Below are 17,029 nucleotides of genomic sequence, written 5' to 3' on the forward strand. Positions count from 1 at the left end.
GAGGAATAGAAACTTAAGCACCAGATGTCTTCTCTTGCTTTTGAGATGCTTGCATGAACTAAGGGTTTTAAGAAACAACAAATGTTACAGGATTCAGAAATCATGAGAACTGGTGTCAGTGTTAGAGCTGATACTGCTACTGCTGTTTGAATGCAAAGAATGGCTCTCCCTGTATGATGGCTGAAGTCCAAGCCCTGTTGAAATCAATGGAAATTCTTTAATGGGCTTTGGATCAGATCCTGTTTGAAGTGTAAGTGATAACCTCTACTGTTACAAGGAAATAAAGAATGCAGCAACTGGATCTCAGTGGATAAAAACTGGGCTTCTTGGCTCTTTGTATTAAAATTTTTCTTGTAATGCCTATATGAAGGCAGAATACATAGTGCAATTACCAATAAGCAAGACCTTAAAATTAATTCTGTGCTCTTTCAGAAGATCTGTTTTCTTTGCAGCATCAAAAATACATCTTACTGTGTTTAGTTAAGGAAAAAAGTTTATCCTTTAACACGGGTTATCTTTAACATACTATTTAATATGGAAATCTGAACAGCGGAGGAGAAGAGTATCTTGGTACTTTGATTTTTAAGTGTTTTTTGGTTTATGTGTGTTCATGATTTTCATTTTTTTCAGCAACATAACAAAAGATAAAAAACCCATGAAGCTTAGTTATGCAGAACAATAGCAGCATCTTCATTGTGCTAAATGACGGTTTTGTGAGCATTAAAATAGTGTATTTTTCTGAGGTTAATGACAGGATTAGTGATTTAGTCTGGAAGAATAGCCCCATGTGGATTTAGACTCATTTGTGTGACAGATGTAGAGAGAACCTATCAAAACAACATAGGGATGAAGGCAGATCATTCCTGTGCTTTGATGGCTGGATTAAAAATTATACTGTTTGAGAGCAGATACTAGAATTAACAAAGAATTGCAGTTTCTGCCCTTATTTGCATTTGTGAGATAATCAGGCATGTGAAAAGTGGCATGTTTCTGGGGTTTGTCAATTCATATTGCAGGCATTTACATTGTGGAACTGATATTACTGAGCCCACAAAAAAGAACAAGTAGGTCAGTGTGGAACCACCAAATGCTTATTTCCATTGACTCTTCTCTTGGGGCCATAGGACCCTGTGGACTCAACGTTTTTTACTGGAGTTGGTTATTAAATAACTAAGTCTGTCTTTTGGTCTTGGAAATAATATATGATGTTAGCTAAAATGAGAAACTGAGTGGACTAATACTTTTTTTCCCCCTTACATAAATCTTGGTATGCTTTACAGTTATATGCCTGAAGGACCTTGTATACTGAAGGTCAAATGCCAGGAAATAATGAGAAACTGTGTAGGGAGAAGAAAGCTTGTACAGATTGCTGGGCAAAACTAACCTTTAGGAAGATAGGCATGAAGTTTTGTATCAATGTGAAACATACATGGTGGTTTTAGCATCCAAGAAAACACCACTTAAGAAATGTAATGAAACTATTAGCGATTTTTTCCTGAAAGAAGGACTCTTAATTGGCACTGTCACTTGCTGATTTAACTAATAAGCGTATTTCTTCTGTAAATTAAAATATATAATTTCCTGAAATCTGCTTGGGAAATCTGAAAGATGGTACATAGTGCAGAATTAGGAAATAACTAAATAAAGATGAGTGTATCCAGTGGTATGATTTGACTGTGTAAGTAGAGCTTATACACTTATCCAGCTTATACACTTACACAGCTTCAGTTCTACCTCCATGTTTGTGCATCTACCCTATATTTTTAAGTGAAATGCTTCATTAATGGTGTTTCCAATGATTTTACTGAAAAAGTGAGGTGGTTTTACTGAAAAGGTGAAAATAGCTATGCTGACAGCTTTGAGCATTGAGCACAAAAGATTAGTGCACCTCTCTGTTCTTTCCTTAAAAACATTTATTCGTCTCATATGTATTTACCAGGAAAAGGATAAAACCTTTACCAGCTGGTGGGAGGTGTTTTCCCCCACGTTGAAGGAGAGGAATTGTCATTTGGTTTAATACTTTTAGAAACAACAAAGGCCTCCACAGTGTTGTCATGCTCTTTTTCTGCTTTTGATTTTCATCACCTCGAGCAAAGGAGCTTAAAGGAAGCTTATGCAAAGTACCATAGAAACCGTACTTTGTTAAATTACTTACTTCAAACCCGCATAAAAATGATGCAGGAATCGTGGTAGGAATGCTGATTACATACATGGTTTCATGGTTGTTGAAAAGTAAAGCCTGGTTTTCTACAACACTTCGTTCCAAAGTGCTTACTACTGGCAGAGGAGAGGTTGAAAGTTCCAGTGCGCTTGAGCTGTAATAGGCTAATACAATTTAGAGACTAATTTAACTTCTTTCAAACACCTGAGATGGCAGTTTATATTGCTGCATAACCATGTTAATGTAATGCAAGGAAGTTATAAATAAAAAGAACCCAAATGTGTTGAGGTCTTTCTCGTATTTTTGAGGGAGGGTACCAACAGTTAAATAAGAAGTTCAGTTAAGGTATCATTTTTGAGATTTATTTTTTTTCTTCCTTTTGGAATACTTAGTTTACACAGCTAGTCTTGTCGGGAAACATTGATATTACATGTCCACAAATTTAGCTTTTAGATTTTTGTGGTGATATAGTAGTAATTTGCTCTGGAGTGAAAAGAACTTTCATTATTTATTAATGTTTATTTATATACTCCATAGTATATTCAGTTTGAGTATACTATTAGTATACCGATTAGTATTTCTTGTGCTAGTCTTGCATATGGCAGTAAGTTCTCATGGGTTGTGCAATAGCACAGACAGGCAGCTACTGCAGAGAAAGCATTCTTTGCAACATGAGGCATGAAGGGTATGCTGTTTGCTCTCTTGTAAAGCATTTTATGATCTTACTGAAAAAGACTTGTTGGCTATTTTAGGGAAATTACTTCTGGATATATGATTTCAGCTCTCAAAAACTATGGTCTTCCTAATACAGAGACGGTGAATTATCAGATAATGAGGAGCCATGCTTATAGTCCCAGAGGGTATGGATCTGCTGGCATCTTGAGGGGTGAAGCTGCTAACACAGAAATTAAAATTTCTTTCTTGGCAGTTGTGTTGGAAAAAAAGCAGTTGCTTTCAGTTTTGTGGCTAGCATCTCTATAAGTTTAGAGCCCAGGCCCTATAAAATTTGTGTTAAAACTTTCTGAATCCCTTGAGATTCTGAATCCCAGGATCTGAAAAGCAAATTGCACAGCTCTGTGAAGAGGCAAGGGAATGAACAGTATTTGGTCCTCTGTATACATATAGGTAGCACTTGTTTTCTAGGACAGGGAGCTTGCTGTCACTTATACCTGTCTAGCTGTTTTACTAAATTGGGTCTCAGTTTTTCCCTTCTATATAGGCTTCCTTTTCAACTTTAGAAGATAAACAATGTGTTGTTTCCTATTTGCCTCAAATAATCAGTATCACAGTGTTTAGTGTCAGCCATTGCATTTCTCCACACTTGTTGATGCTTAGTCTTACACAAATGTATGTATGCAGGTGTCATATTAGCGAGTTTTTCAGCTAGCTGAGTTTTTTGTTTGTTGCAGTTTTCCCCCTGGCTTTGGCCATGTTGAAGGCTTTTGTAAGCTGTAAGGCTCTTGCTTGTGTCTTCCTTTTCCTGTGTAGAGTTCATAGAGAGTGTGTCAGGGTAAACAGCTGATGCCAAAGGCAAACTGTCTTTAGCATGTGCAACAGTGGGCAAACAGTCTTCATTCCAGACGATGTTCTAACACATCTATATATTTCTATACTGTTGCTGAAATGGGTTTCTATATGGCTGTTCCTAGAGCATTGGCTTAGCTACTGCTTTTATTTGTGGTTTTTTCTTTTCTTTTTTTGGTTCTCACTGGTGTATTTCTAAAAAAGGTTTCAGTTTAGCAAAAACAATAGGCAAGAGTACCTAATGTTCTTCAGGGCCATGTCTGGCCTTGGTAGAGTTGTTATGTTTAACACCAACACAATAGTCTTATTTTGTCTCCTAAAAATAATTAGATAGCAGAAAAAACGTATTTACTGGCTTAATGATATCCAGAAACTAGTAAGGATGAGTCAGCTTTTTGTGCAAAATCAGTGTGCCAAGAATCAGGTGGATTTTTGAGAGCTCCCTTTCCTGCACATTCAGACCCTGATTTTTCAAGTCTTCCTTTGTTTAATCTTATTGTGAACAGCTTGCTTTTTGTATTTAATCTTATCTTGTACAGCTTTTTGTAATTCAAGTAAGATAGACATGAGGTTCACGGTGGATGAATATCAACTGGTCTTCAGTAACTGTTTAATAATTGGCATCTCATTTATTTGGACACTTATATTCTTCAGTAGAAAGTTGAAAATGTTCCCCTTGTGTTTAGTTTTCATGTTTCATTCCATTGTGGCCATCCCTTTCCTCATTTAGGGATCTCCCAGGCTACCTGTTTATCTGCTGAAGATCATGCGATTTCTCTGTGGCCATTTAGCAGATCATTGCATGGAGGAGCATTTATGAATCCACTTAATGAATTTTTAACACTTTTTTCAATGCAGTTCATTGCTGGGGAAAAGGAAGCTCAATCTGTCATATTGCCACGAGGCAATTCCTTGTGGTTCATTAGAAAGTGTTTGTGAGCCATCAGTTCAGTAACCTTTCTTACAGAGGTTTATTGGAACACTACATGAGCACATTGGAATTGATTGGTAACATGTCATTTGCATGATTAACAATTTTGCATGTGTTTTTTTCTTTTTAGGGTGGATGATGTTCCTCCAGGAATATCACTGCTTCCTGATAACATTCTTCAGGTCCTCAGGGTCCAGCTGCTACAGTGTGTTCAGAAAATGTCAGATGGACTAGAAGAGCAGCAGCAGGCTCTGTCACTTTTACTTGTGAAATTCTTTATCATCCTTTGCAGGTATTTGTTCTGATTGTTACCTCACCAAGGCTATTGTTTTGTTTAAGAAATCTTGATGCAGCCTATAAATGTAGATTTTAATGACACAATGTGATTTGACACTTTCCAGTAGAAACAGAGAAATGCCACTTCTCTCGATCCTCAAAATAAAGAGGGAATAAAAGAGAGAGAGAGGGGAGCAATGCAGTCATCTTAGCAATGATGTTTGCCATGAGAAATGGAATAGAAGGTGAATAGACACTAAATTCCTTGTAGTTACATAAGATATATCTATGGGAATTCAAGATATGGTGTACCTGGTATAAGAAATACTTCTAAAAGAAAAGGCACACTCTAACGTTAAAGTATTGGATATGAAGTAACTCGAGAGAATTGTACACGAAGAACTGTTTCACATTCTTAACCTACTTACAATTCCATAAACAGCTTAGGAAACTGACTTACTACACTATTAATGCAACTGGCTTCCTTCTGAAACTTATGCCTTATTTTGTAATTCTCTTGAAGCAGGTAAATAAACTGGCTTTAGGGATCTATTCCTCACTATTTCTTCAGTCTTCTGTTGTAAACTTCATTAAGAGAGGAAGGTGGTAAAATACAATAGGGAATCTCCTTTTCTGAGGAGTATTTGAAGCACTGTTTTTTTAGTCCTTTGGCTCTCCTTACCCCTGAAACAATACAAAGGGCTATAGGGCAGTGTTTAAGTTCTATTTATCCTGTAATGTTAACTATAAGCTGAGTAGATGGTGGTAATGTGTTCCTGAATTACAAACTGTTGTCAGTCTTACTTAATTGCTGAAAAGTTCTCTTTACATCATCACATCAGTATCTGATCTTTGTGACTTCTCCTCAAGACTGAGAAATAACATGTGCATGTTACTTTGTTGTTGTTGTTGTTGCTGTTAATTTATTTATGTCCTAAAATAATTTGAGATGTTTGTTTTCCTTGGGAGAATTTAAAGTGAATAAATGCTTCTGGGTAATATGTTTGCTAAAGTTTTAGAAAGTGTATGCACTAGCAATATGGGAGTAGTGGAAGTTACTGTCTTGGTTATCAGATGCCATTTCTGAGCTTTCTATTTAGTGTCCTGGGAATCTGCTTAACCTCTGAAACCCCAAATTCCAGATAGAATTGGCCTACAGCAGAGTGACTCGGGCCTTTCTTTTTCTTCCTGTTAGAAGAAAACTTGTGAGCTCTGTTACTGTGACAGAAATAAACATTTGAGTACATGCAGTCTTTTGGAGAGTATTTTTGAAATGCTGGTATACTTTTGTATGATTATAGGCAGAATGCTAAAATAAACATTGTTTGAACTAGCCTCAAATGGTACACTGTGTACATTTCTGTGTTTTTTATGTTGTCTTCATAGAAATTTGGCTAATGTGGAGGAGATTGGGATGTGTTCATACATTAACCATGTTATCACCATGACTACGTTATACATTCAACAGGTATGTGGTTAACAGTTTTCATCTGTTATTTTTGCCATCCGCTACTTCCTGCTCCTGCTTACGTGATCTGCTTTTTCAATAATAATGTTGCGTGGGGAACAATTTGTGGGCTTAGAACTGTTCTGGAGGAGATCAAGATTAATTTTCAACTTCTAGAAATCTTCTGACCACAGCTTTCTTTTTCTCCTCAGTTAAAAAGCAAAACAAAAGAAAAAGAAGTGGCAGATCAGACCCCCATAGAAGAATTTGTGAGACATGCATTGGCTTTTTGTGAAAGTCTCTACGATCCATATCGAAACTGGAGGCAGCGAATTGCAGGGTATGTGTGGACTAGGACAGGATTATAAATACTGTGGTTTATGGTAACTTTAGATAAACAGTATGTAAAGTTTCTGACGGAACTACTGCTGCCTGATGTCAAACTAAAATAAAAAGTAGTTGCGTGTATATTCTTCTGCTGTTGCATTTTACAACTGTTAAAATTGATAGCCTTGAGCACTTGATACTGTGTTTTAGTGTTTTTTTTTCCCCCTGAAGATAGACTCTTCAGAGTAAGATTAATGAAATAGTTTTTCTACTGAAATTAACATCGTGAAGCAAGTGTGCTTGAAACTGAACTTCGTTGCCACTGAAGTTGTCAGAGGACTAATATATCCATTTCCATTTAATGGAAAGCTGAGTGGTGAAGCTTTTTGAAAGGTGGGAAGTGTAGAGAGCTAGGAAGTTGTCTTTTTGAGATGCTTAATTTCTGCCATTCTAGGCACAGGCCCTGTTCCTTGATTCACTTTATCTGCTATAACTGGCTCTCCAGACACCTCTTAGAAATTTCTGAGACATCTTTTTCATGTACAGTTCTCCTGTATTAGCCCTAATTAATTACAATAGTGTTAAATGTACATAGTCTTACATAGTTAACGTGTCTTTCTGCTTTGTGTACAAGGGCTGAAGTTGTTGTTTGCTCCTTGCTGCTATCATTCAGAGCTGCTTTTCCTTTTGGTCCTCAATTTTGTTTCCATCAGGACCATTTTGACATGCATCAAATATTGGACCTGTGCATGCAAATAACTAAAGAGAGAGAGATTATATCTCATGTTACTTAGTCTTGTAAAACCTCAGGTCAATTCTCACAGCATACATTCTGTAGAGCTAGCACAGGATTTGTGCTAGCTCTGTGACTTGCATTTGTGCATAAAGTCACTCATCTAACTCCGTGCAGAGTGGGGATCATGTGAGCTGTATACCTTGGCTGCTGGGGTTTCTTTGTAGCTTGAAACCTGCAGTATGCCATAATACTGTGTGGATTGCAGGTTTCATGAGGCTGTTATGGAAGCAAAAGGTAGTATTCTCAATAACAGCTTGAATCATTGTGCACAAAATTTTAAGGAGCACTTAAGGATCACAACTTCTCGTACTTTTGTGCGACGTGAGAATTCCCCTTTTCTAGGACAGAGCATGAATTGATACCAGTTCTCGCATATGGCCTGCCAGCATACTGCTAAACTGTTTCCAAATTTAGTGCAGGTAATGCCAGCACATCTCATGGTATCTTAGGTAGAGTATAAGTACTCCAAATCAATGAATTTACAACCAATGAAGGTGCAGAATTTGGCAATGAGTCAATATAATCACACCACAAAAAGGTGTTATGCTTTCTGAAACTGGATATGAGTTAAATACCTTTTAAATATTATAATATATTTACTGGCAGTCCAAAAGTTCAAACAAACTTAAGTTTGAGGATATACTAAGAGGCGTTTGTTTGTAACTGGCCAACATGAAGGTCCTTCCATTGCTTTATCCTTTCAAAAACTGGCCCATTTTTCTAAACTGGTGAAAAAATTAAGCCAAAAGGAATGGGGTAGGAAGACCTGGTTGAATTAGGGCAAAAGAAATTATTGAAGATCACAGTACAGATATGTTGCATCTTTGAAAATAAGTTTATATCCCTAGAATTACATCCCTTTAATTTGATGGTTCTCCCCCCTTGTCCCCAGTGAACCCATGTTTTGTGCCATTTCAAATTGCATGGTTAAGAAATGTAGCAATCTAGCTGGTGGCTTAGTTACAATAAGCAAGGAGTAAATAACAGATTCCTGACTCTTTTTTTTTTTTTTTTAACTAAACCATTTTGTAAAAAGTTAAGATATTTCTAGGAGCAGAACAGTAAATACGGGATTAGCTGTGATTAATATTTTCAGGATGAAGTACTACACTATTTTTCTTTTTGATCCTGTAGGCAAAAGATAACTCCTGATTTTTGGCAGTGTTTTCTATTATGAAGTCATAAATTAATAAGTAAGTCATAAACAAAGGTATCATATCTAATTTCTTTGGTGTATCTTTTTTAATGTAATTGCAGACGTTTCCTTAGTACAGTTGAAAAGAGCAGACAGAAGTATAAACCAGCTTCCCTCACTGTTGAGTTTGTCCCTTTCTTTTACCGTAAGTATTATGAACAGCATGTTTAAAAATAGTCATCTTTGGAGGAATGAACTTGGTGATTCAAAGTTCCTTTCCCCTATGAATGCCTGATAAATGTAAAAACCCCTTACTTGCTTTCTGAGGCTGAATGAAGTGGGTTGCTTTGTTTGCTTGTTTTTTGCTCTGAGCATCACCATCTTGCCATTCTTACTCATCTTTGAATGCCTGGCTTTTTTCAGACTGTCTCTCAGTGCATGATGTGGTTTAATAAGGTTGGTTCTGTGAATTGCCAACTTTCCCATTTATTAGGGTACATATAGTGATTGCATGTAAGAACCCTGTAACTGTAATGATAACTTGCATGGAAAAATAATCTTAGGAAAGTGTTCATGCATTTTTGTCTCTTAATATGATTTAACAGCTAGAAAGAAGGAAACTCTGTGCAATCCAACTAGCAAATGCTCCTTGGACTGCAGTTTGGGGAACTGCTCTGTTTTGTCTCTGGATAAGTCATTAAATAGCGTGATGGCTACTTTGGAATTCATGTGTTCTTACCATTGCAGATTGGCTGTGTGGAAAAAGAGGACTTATGTGGCCATGTTCTGTACTTAAATCTTGGGAAGGTGGGATGCCCAGCTAGTTTGCCAGTTTAGCACACCAAAGTGCTAGTGTCAACAAAATTGAAGCAGCAGGAATATGCTGGAGGGGTGGGGATATGAGTGAAATCAGCCCTTTCTGCAGCTCTCTGTAAACTCTGCTTTAACTGAAAATAAAAAAGGAAGGTTCTATTCCTAGAGTGGTAGCATTTATGAATTTGGTTTCTCTAGGTTTAAGTCACATACTCCTCCTGTTCCTTGACATGCCCTCTCTGTGTATGTAAAATGGGCGAGTTGCCAAAAAGACCAAAGAGCTGATGCCAGTAAAATGCCATTATCTTCGTGCCAGAGCACTGGAAACCCACTCTAAAGGCTGCTACTGAGGAATGTCATCTGCAGGTTTTCTCCTTCCCATTCAGTGCATTGCACTCTGGTTCCTCCTAAATCCCTTAAATGTTATATACTGTTACTGAGCTACAAATGTATTAATTAGTTGGCAGTTACTCATCTGCTGGTTGGCCAACTGGCAGGAAAGACAGAACAAGAAATTGCTGAGCATGTGCTTTAGACATTCAGCCATGGCAGCACTAATTTGTGGCTTTTTTGGTCTACCCAGGCTAATGATATATTCACAGTCTGCTAGGTGCTACTCTTTTGAATTTGTCTGATGTTACCCAAAAGATTCGGAGTCTGTAAGTCAAGGTAGTGGTGGAACTAGCAGACTAACAGTGTGATCATCTAAGCTTTGTTTCCTTTGAAGACCAGATTTAAAGAATAGCTGTGCAATTTTCTTTTAAAACAGTCTTATGCATTCAGTAAGTAATCAGAAATCTTACTTGCCAATAATTGGTAGTTGTCTTAAAGGTTATATTATTATTTTAATGAATATAAAATTCTTGCATTTCCAGTTTCTATTGTTGGTTTAAAATCTCAGTTTTTACAAACCCAAGTCATTATTAGTTCTATCTCATAAAGTTATTGGAAGTTTTATGATGGTTCATTCCAAATAAAATAATCCTTTGCAGTTTGTTGCAGCTACTTTGAGTCTAGTGTTATTGCTATAGCAAATTGTGGGATGTGGCTTGATGGGCATGGTTCTGTGTGGTGTGGGTGGGTTGTTTTGGTGTGGGTTGTGGTGTGTTTTGTGGTTTGTGGGTGGTTTGGTGTTTTTTTTTATGGTTGGACTTGATGATCTTACAGGTCTTTTCCAACCTTAGTGATTCTGTGATTCTGTAATGCTATCCAGGTTATATCTATTGCTAAGAAGAGTTCCTGAGGCTGTTTATAACTAATTTGTATCAGCTATGGCATAAGAAGAGGTGTAGGATAATTGTCTTTAAAGAGCCTACTGCTAGAAAGGTTACAGACCTGCGCAGGCTTCCCTGGGAAGTTTGGCTTACAGGGAGCAAGCTTAGGGACTGTTTTACTGAGCTACCTGCATGGCATATGGCATTAGACTTCCTGTGCCAAAATTGCTCTAACCTTTGTCATGCTTGCTAACTGCTTGCATGTTAGCATGTCCTTCTGTTTCTCATTAGTATGCACAAAATGGGCTCATTTTACATTATGGATCAGATCAACAGTTGTTGTATGTTTATAGTTCTGTCAGCCTGCATGAAAAGTTTTATGTGAGCTGAGAGTCTGGCCCTGTGAATTCCTGATAAATGTGGTCTTGTTCTGTTACTTTGATAATGCTGGAATTGATGTGTTTGTGTCTGATTTATGTAAAAGAAAGTGGAGATTATATAGTTGAAAATTTTTTAAAATTTGCATAATGACAGGGAGTAGAGGAGCTTTTTTTATTATTTTGTTTGGTGGTTTTTTTGAGAGGAAAAACTTTGCATAGTTTATATGACTAAAGTAAGGAATCCTTCTCCTTTTTATTTACTCCAATCAGAATGCTTTCAAGAAAGTGAACATCTCAAGGAAAGCCTAAAATGTTGCCTGCTACATCTCTTTGGAGCTATTGTGGCTGGTGGTCAGGTAAGGATGTTCTAAACTCTTTTCAGCTGCTGAAGCTGCCAAATGCCTGTTTGTTGCTTAAGGCTTATAAATACCCCATAACCCATAAATTAGAAAAATTTATTATTGACTATGAATTGTTTGTTTGTCTTGTGAAGTTAGATACTACTGCACAGAATGAACCCTAAATGCTAAAAGCTAGTTCCTGTTTTCAAATTACAGTATAAATTTGCTGTCTACAATAACTACACATTCATATGAACTTACTCTAATATTTTAACATAATGAAGAAAAAATGTGGGTAACTAGATTAGGATTTTCCACCTGCAAAGATGTAAGTTTTGTATCAACACATTAAATTCATCTAGTTTACTTCCCAATGTTGGAATTAAGCTGTTTCAGTAAGAGGCACAGGGCCTTTATAGCTTGGAAGCTGTTTAAAATCTTTGAAAGAATGTGAAGAAAAGAGGATGTTCATCATCAGCAAAGCCAACATCCACTCTCTTGGCTGACTTCTGTAATGTGCTACTTAGTCTGGTCACAAGCAAATGTTACTTCTGATGATCCAGAAGAGAGAGCATTTTAAAATGTTGTCAGGGAGCAGCAAAGCCAGGCACTGCTCCACCAGGGAAGGCTGGCTGAGGCTGAGCATCACTACCAGGCAGGCAGAGGCAGTTGACCTTACTGGCAAAAGGTGCAGTCTCACTGTACCTGAACAAGGTGATCAGAGCAGGTCTGGTGGTAGTACCTAGGATCGACCAGCCCACATCACTAGACAGGTCTGTAGTGATAAAGCCTGAGATCAAGTCAGGAAGTCTGGTCAGCACATCAGGGTGGGGATTTTGTCTAGTGATGGTAACTACGGTCAGTCAAGAGTCCAGTGGTTGCCAGGCCCATCCATAGTGATGAGGCAGGTCTAAGGTCAAGCCAGGCAGTCAAGTCTGTGGGTCAGGTTCAAGATAGAACATGGCCAGGCACGGGCATGGCTGCAGTGTAGCTCAGGCAGGTAAAAGGTTGAGAGCTGCAGCTTGAATGCAGCTCCCTAGAGAAGACAGGGAGTCTCTGACAAGGATTCTCAAAGCTCTCTATGAGGCTGGGCTCCTGCCCCAGTTTTAAGGTGGCCCTGATCCTATGCAGTCAGACCCCCAGGAAGAGAGATGAGGGAAATGCACTCAGGACCCAGACAAATGTTTGCTAATTATTAAGTTCTTTTCAAAAATTTTAAAGTATCATGGATCTCATGATCTAAAATGAAAATTCAAGGGAAGGTTTACCTGGAATTAGCAGTTTATCAAGGCTACCTTATAAGAATTTTGTAACATGCATTTAAATTATATTTCCTTTTCCCTATAAGCATTCTCTTTGAAAAAGAAAGCCTAGTTAAGTGAACAAGATGGGATTCGTTTCATCTGTAGCTATCAATATAATCCAAGTACAATGTTTCATATTTATTTAACAATTACAGGGCATTAACAGATATGATAGTGCACGTTGCATGATTCAGATAACTCAGGTAGAAACTGCTGGTTTGAAGAGGTTTGATTTTGTGTATTTATTTATTATTTTTTCCTTAATCACTTTTTCCCCCATGGGTTTCAGAGGAATGCTCTTCAAGCAGTATCTCCTGCCACCATGGAAGTCTTGATGCGTGTTTTAGCAGACTGTGACAACTGGGATGACAGGAACCCTGAGGAAGTGAGCAGGAAGGCAGAGCTGACTCTCAAGTGCCTGACAGAAGTTGTCCATATCCTTCTAACCAGCAGTTCAGACCAACGGCAAGTGGAGACAAGTACAATATTGGAGAACTATTTCAAGTTGCTTAATTCAGACCATTCAGTTTTACCTAATCCAAGGCGATGCAGGAAGTGGGAGAGCAGGTTCATAGCACTACAGATCCAAATGCTGAGTGAGTACCCAATTGTGCAGTTCCTTTAAATATCTCTTGATAATAACTCCGAAGCAAGTAGTGATTGAACTGTGATAGTAATACAACTGAGTGTTCTACCAAAAAATGTTCACTTGGCTAAGCAATTGAAAAACTTCAAACATTGCTTCATTGACATTACTTTAGATGTATTCTTGTTTAATCATTCACTACAACAAAACCAGAAGAAACCATTATCAGATTGCTACCATTTAACCAAAGTGTCAAGGTTCACTGACTGCCAGTCTCCATTAAAAAAAAAAAACAAACTTCAGCTAGGCAACAGCTGACACTCATCAGCACCTTAATTGTAAAGTAATATGGGCCTGTAATAAAATACCCATGTGGTGCCTGTTTTGTGATAGTTCACTTTTCAAATGGCATATTGTACATAGGCCAGAGGTGATGGTCTGAAACAGTTGGTTTTAAGTCATTGGATAAGAATTCAGGATTTGGAGTTTTTTCCTTTTTGATGTTCAGAATGGGAAAGATAAATAAAGGTATTTCTTTTCCCAAACTTCCAAGAAAACTGAGGAGTAGTACTGAGGTGATGAAAACTGCTTGCAATACAAAGCTGCAGTAGAATACAGAGTAATTGCTTGATGAGGAAGCAAGTGTTTGTGTGCTTTAAGTAAAAAGCATACTGCTTGTGTACTCACAAATGGCAATGACTTTAAACAGAGCCCCAAAGCAATCAAAGATATTCAGTAGCAGAATTTTTCTCCAGATGTAGTAGGTTACGTGATAATTTTTACAGCATCAAAATATTTAGCTTTAAGCCTAGTGCTCTGTGCTTAAAACGCACATCATTCTTGATCAAAGAACTCACAGCATAGTTTGTTGTATAATTTTTCCCCATGTTTATTATGTAATGTGCAGAAAAAATGCTTAATGGATTTGGGAAGTGTTTTGTCTTTGATGCCAGTTCTGTTTTAATTTTTATAGATACCATCACAGCCATGTTAGACTGCACAGATAGGCCTGTTCTGCAGGCAATTTTCCTTAACAGTAACTGCTTTGAGCATCTCATTCGACTGTTGCAGAACTGCAAGGTAAATTTTCCCTTATCAGCATTTTTTAACAAAACCTGTCTTGTAATATTGCAGGTATATTAATTACCTTTATATCTTCCTTTTGAATTAGATGCAATTTTATAGTGTCTACATACTGGGAGTAAAACTTTGGGTTGGTTAGAGCCACTAATGCCATGAAAGATCTGAAAGATCCAAGTTGCTCTAAAATCTTTTTTATTCCAAATGAAGTAGAGGTGTTTCTTGTCTGTCTTGTAGTTAAAGCAATGAATGCTTATTTTGAGTCCTGGACAAAATACCTTTACAGACCTTGCTCAGTCTCTAAAATCTATTAAGGTTGTTACTGGAATCAATCCCCACTCCACCCCACCTTCCTTTTTTTTATATTCTGTCACTGGATTGCTAGGAAGTCACTTACAACTGCTGCCAGATGGAGGTCTGAATTCTAATTTCAGAGGCATATTTTTCCATTTAAAAAAACCTTGCTAGTGTGCCTTTGTAGGTGTTTCAAAATACTTGAGTCTTGTGTAGCTGACATAAAACATGAGCTCAAGCTGTTACAAATGTTCTTTGATTGTTGTTCTACCTAGGATTTAGTGTTAACATAGATGTTGTGTTTTCATCTCAATCCCAGGTGATCATAATTTGCAAGCTAGTGTCTTCCACTGATTGCTTTGTAGATTCCATTTTTCCCTGTGAAGAACAACATAGATACGACGTAACTCTGTGGAATATTTTATTTCTCTTTGTGGTATCTTGGTGGCATAGCTATTTTGAGCTTTCTAATGCTAGATAATTTAATGCTAGCTACAGCATGCAATTTGATTCAAATCCATTTAGATTTTAGATTAGAACACATTTCAGTGCAGTGATATATTAAAAATAAATGTTTGGATTATGTCTTAACTGTAGCTATAATCAGTGGCAGAATGCCAACTGACTTGAAGTGTTTTGAGTAGTGTTTGTAGTTTTTTTATCTCCTCCTGAAAATACATTGTTTGACCTTTTCATTCTCTTCTTCTGTTTGGGAATCTGTGCCTATTTTCGTAATGACCTTGTACTCTATGAGAAATTTCTTTTTTAGTTAAATCATCAAGCAGTGTGATGTTTACCTGTTCATGGAGACTCTAGCTATGTTCCTGCTCTCATATAAACAAGTGGTGGAATTTAAGAAAGCAGGAACAGCTACTCTATTTTTGCAGCTTGTTCCTTTTATTTTTATTCTGCCTGTACGTATGTCATAAGATGAGCTCTTTTAAGGGTTTTTTCCTGTGATACAGTCTTACATATTACTGTGATAAGATTGGCTATCAGTGCTGCCAGTTTGATACATAGTGGGGTTTTTTAACCTTTCACAGTCAAAATACCCCCAAGGATGAGAAGTGGGGAGATGGTGGAGGCTGGTGAAGGTGTTGTATATTTGTATTTTCCAATACACTGTATCTCCGTTCTTTTTCAAAGCCTAATAGCAATGATTAATTCAGCTGTGGAATTAGTGTTTCTCCTTATTAGCTGGGGGTGGAGACCCTATTTCTAGATCTTTTTTCTTTACCTATGAAAATCTTGCTATTGGATTCACCAGCAAGCTGTGTAAAATGCAGTTCTGCAGCTCTGTAGGTAGTGGGAGAGTCCATACACATATACGAAACTCAGGAAGCTATTGGATCTCAGCAAATTTGAAGTACAAGAAACTTCATGGAAAGGAGGGGTAAAGAAAATCCATACCACTATTTCTGCTATAGATACCCCAGAGAACTTGGGGTATTCAAGGCCATACTTCTAGTCATACTTCCTAGTCATTTGCAGTTCAACAATCTTTTAAAATTTAAATCTTTTTTCATATTTGCTGGTTTTAAGGCTTACGGGTAAACTGTCTTCCCTTAACTATGCTCTAGGGTTAGACATCTGCACAAAAGCTTTTCAAAACTGCCCGGTTAAGTTTTAATCTGAATGTTGCTTTTTGCCTGTGACATCTGAAGAAAGGGACTGTACTTTAGAGGTATCAGGAGGTGCTTATTCTATAGTGAGAGTCATTTAACAAGCTGCTTTGTTGGTCCTGAATCTTTTTCTCAACTATTAAACTCTCTTAGACATCAGACTTTAAGCAAAACACAATGACTTCTAGCAGTATGCCTGGTTAAAAAAAATGATTTTCTGAACAGCTTTTAAATAAAAGAATTAAACCCACATGTACAGTGTAATAAAAATCTATGTTTCCATTTTACATGTATTATCAGAATTTAAGTAACCCATATGAAAATTTGATGGTTTTTTTTGCATGTCTGCATTTGCTTCTGTTCAGTGTTCTTATTTCCACTTACTAATGTTACAACCCTCTGAGGCATATTATAGTTACTCTGCAGTGTTAAGTGCTCTTGACTGTGATGTACCTTTCAAAATGACTTGTGTTTCTAAACTGTGTGCTTTCACACCTATGTAAGTCAAAGTGTTGTCCTTCTGTTTGCCCTAATTTATGGAATTTGATTTCTCAGGTTGTTCCCCTTCAGAGAAACTACCTAGCAGATAATGGACCAAAATTTATGAGGAAAAAAAATGACAAATGCTTAGTTTTTAGCCACTAAAGGAAAGTGGTATTCCTTTTCTTTTTTCTAGGGGACTTTTAAAACATTTTGATCAGGGATTTTTTATTAACACCTCAATAGAACCTAAAACCAGAAGAAGATAAATTTTAGTCCTGATTAGGTTACAGCTAAACTTTGCACACAAAGTGGCTG

General features: G+C 37.2%; 1 protein-coding gene across 1 annotated transcript in view; it reads left to right on the forward strand.

Annotated features, from left to right (window-relative positions):
* NBEAL1 (neurobeachin like 1) overlaps nt 1–17,029 on the forward strand; it is a 67,115-nt gene that overhangs the window by 2,098 nt on the left and 47,988 nt on the right. Inside the window, exons 3-9 of the mRNA XM_059820570.1 lie at nt 4,747–4,908; nt 6,279–6,360; nt 6,552–6,679; nt 8,720–8,802; nt 11,275–11,360; nt 12,939–13,245; nt 14,209–14,315. Coding sequence (XP_059676553.1) covers nt 4,747–4,908; nt 6,279–6,360; nt 6,552–6,679; nt 8,720–8,802; nt 11,275–11,360; nt 12,939–13,245; nt 14,209–14,315 — 955 coding nt within the window. The remainder of the gene's footprint in view (nt 1–4,746; nt 4,909–6,278; nt 6,361–6,551; nt 6,680–8,719; nt 8,803–11,274; nt 11,361–12,938; nt 13,246–14,208; nt 14,316–17,029) is intronic.

Source organism: Gavia stellata, chromosome 8 (genome assembly GCF_030936135.1).
Source record: "Gavia stellata isolate bGavSte3 chromosome 8, bGavSte3.hap2, whole genome shotgun sequence".
NCBI lineage: Eukaryota > Metazoa > Chordata > Aves > Gaviiformes > Gaviidae > Gavia > Gavia stellata.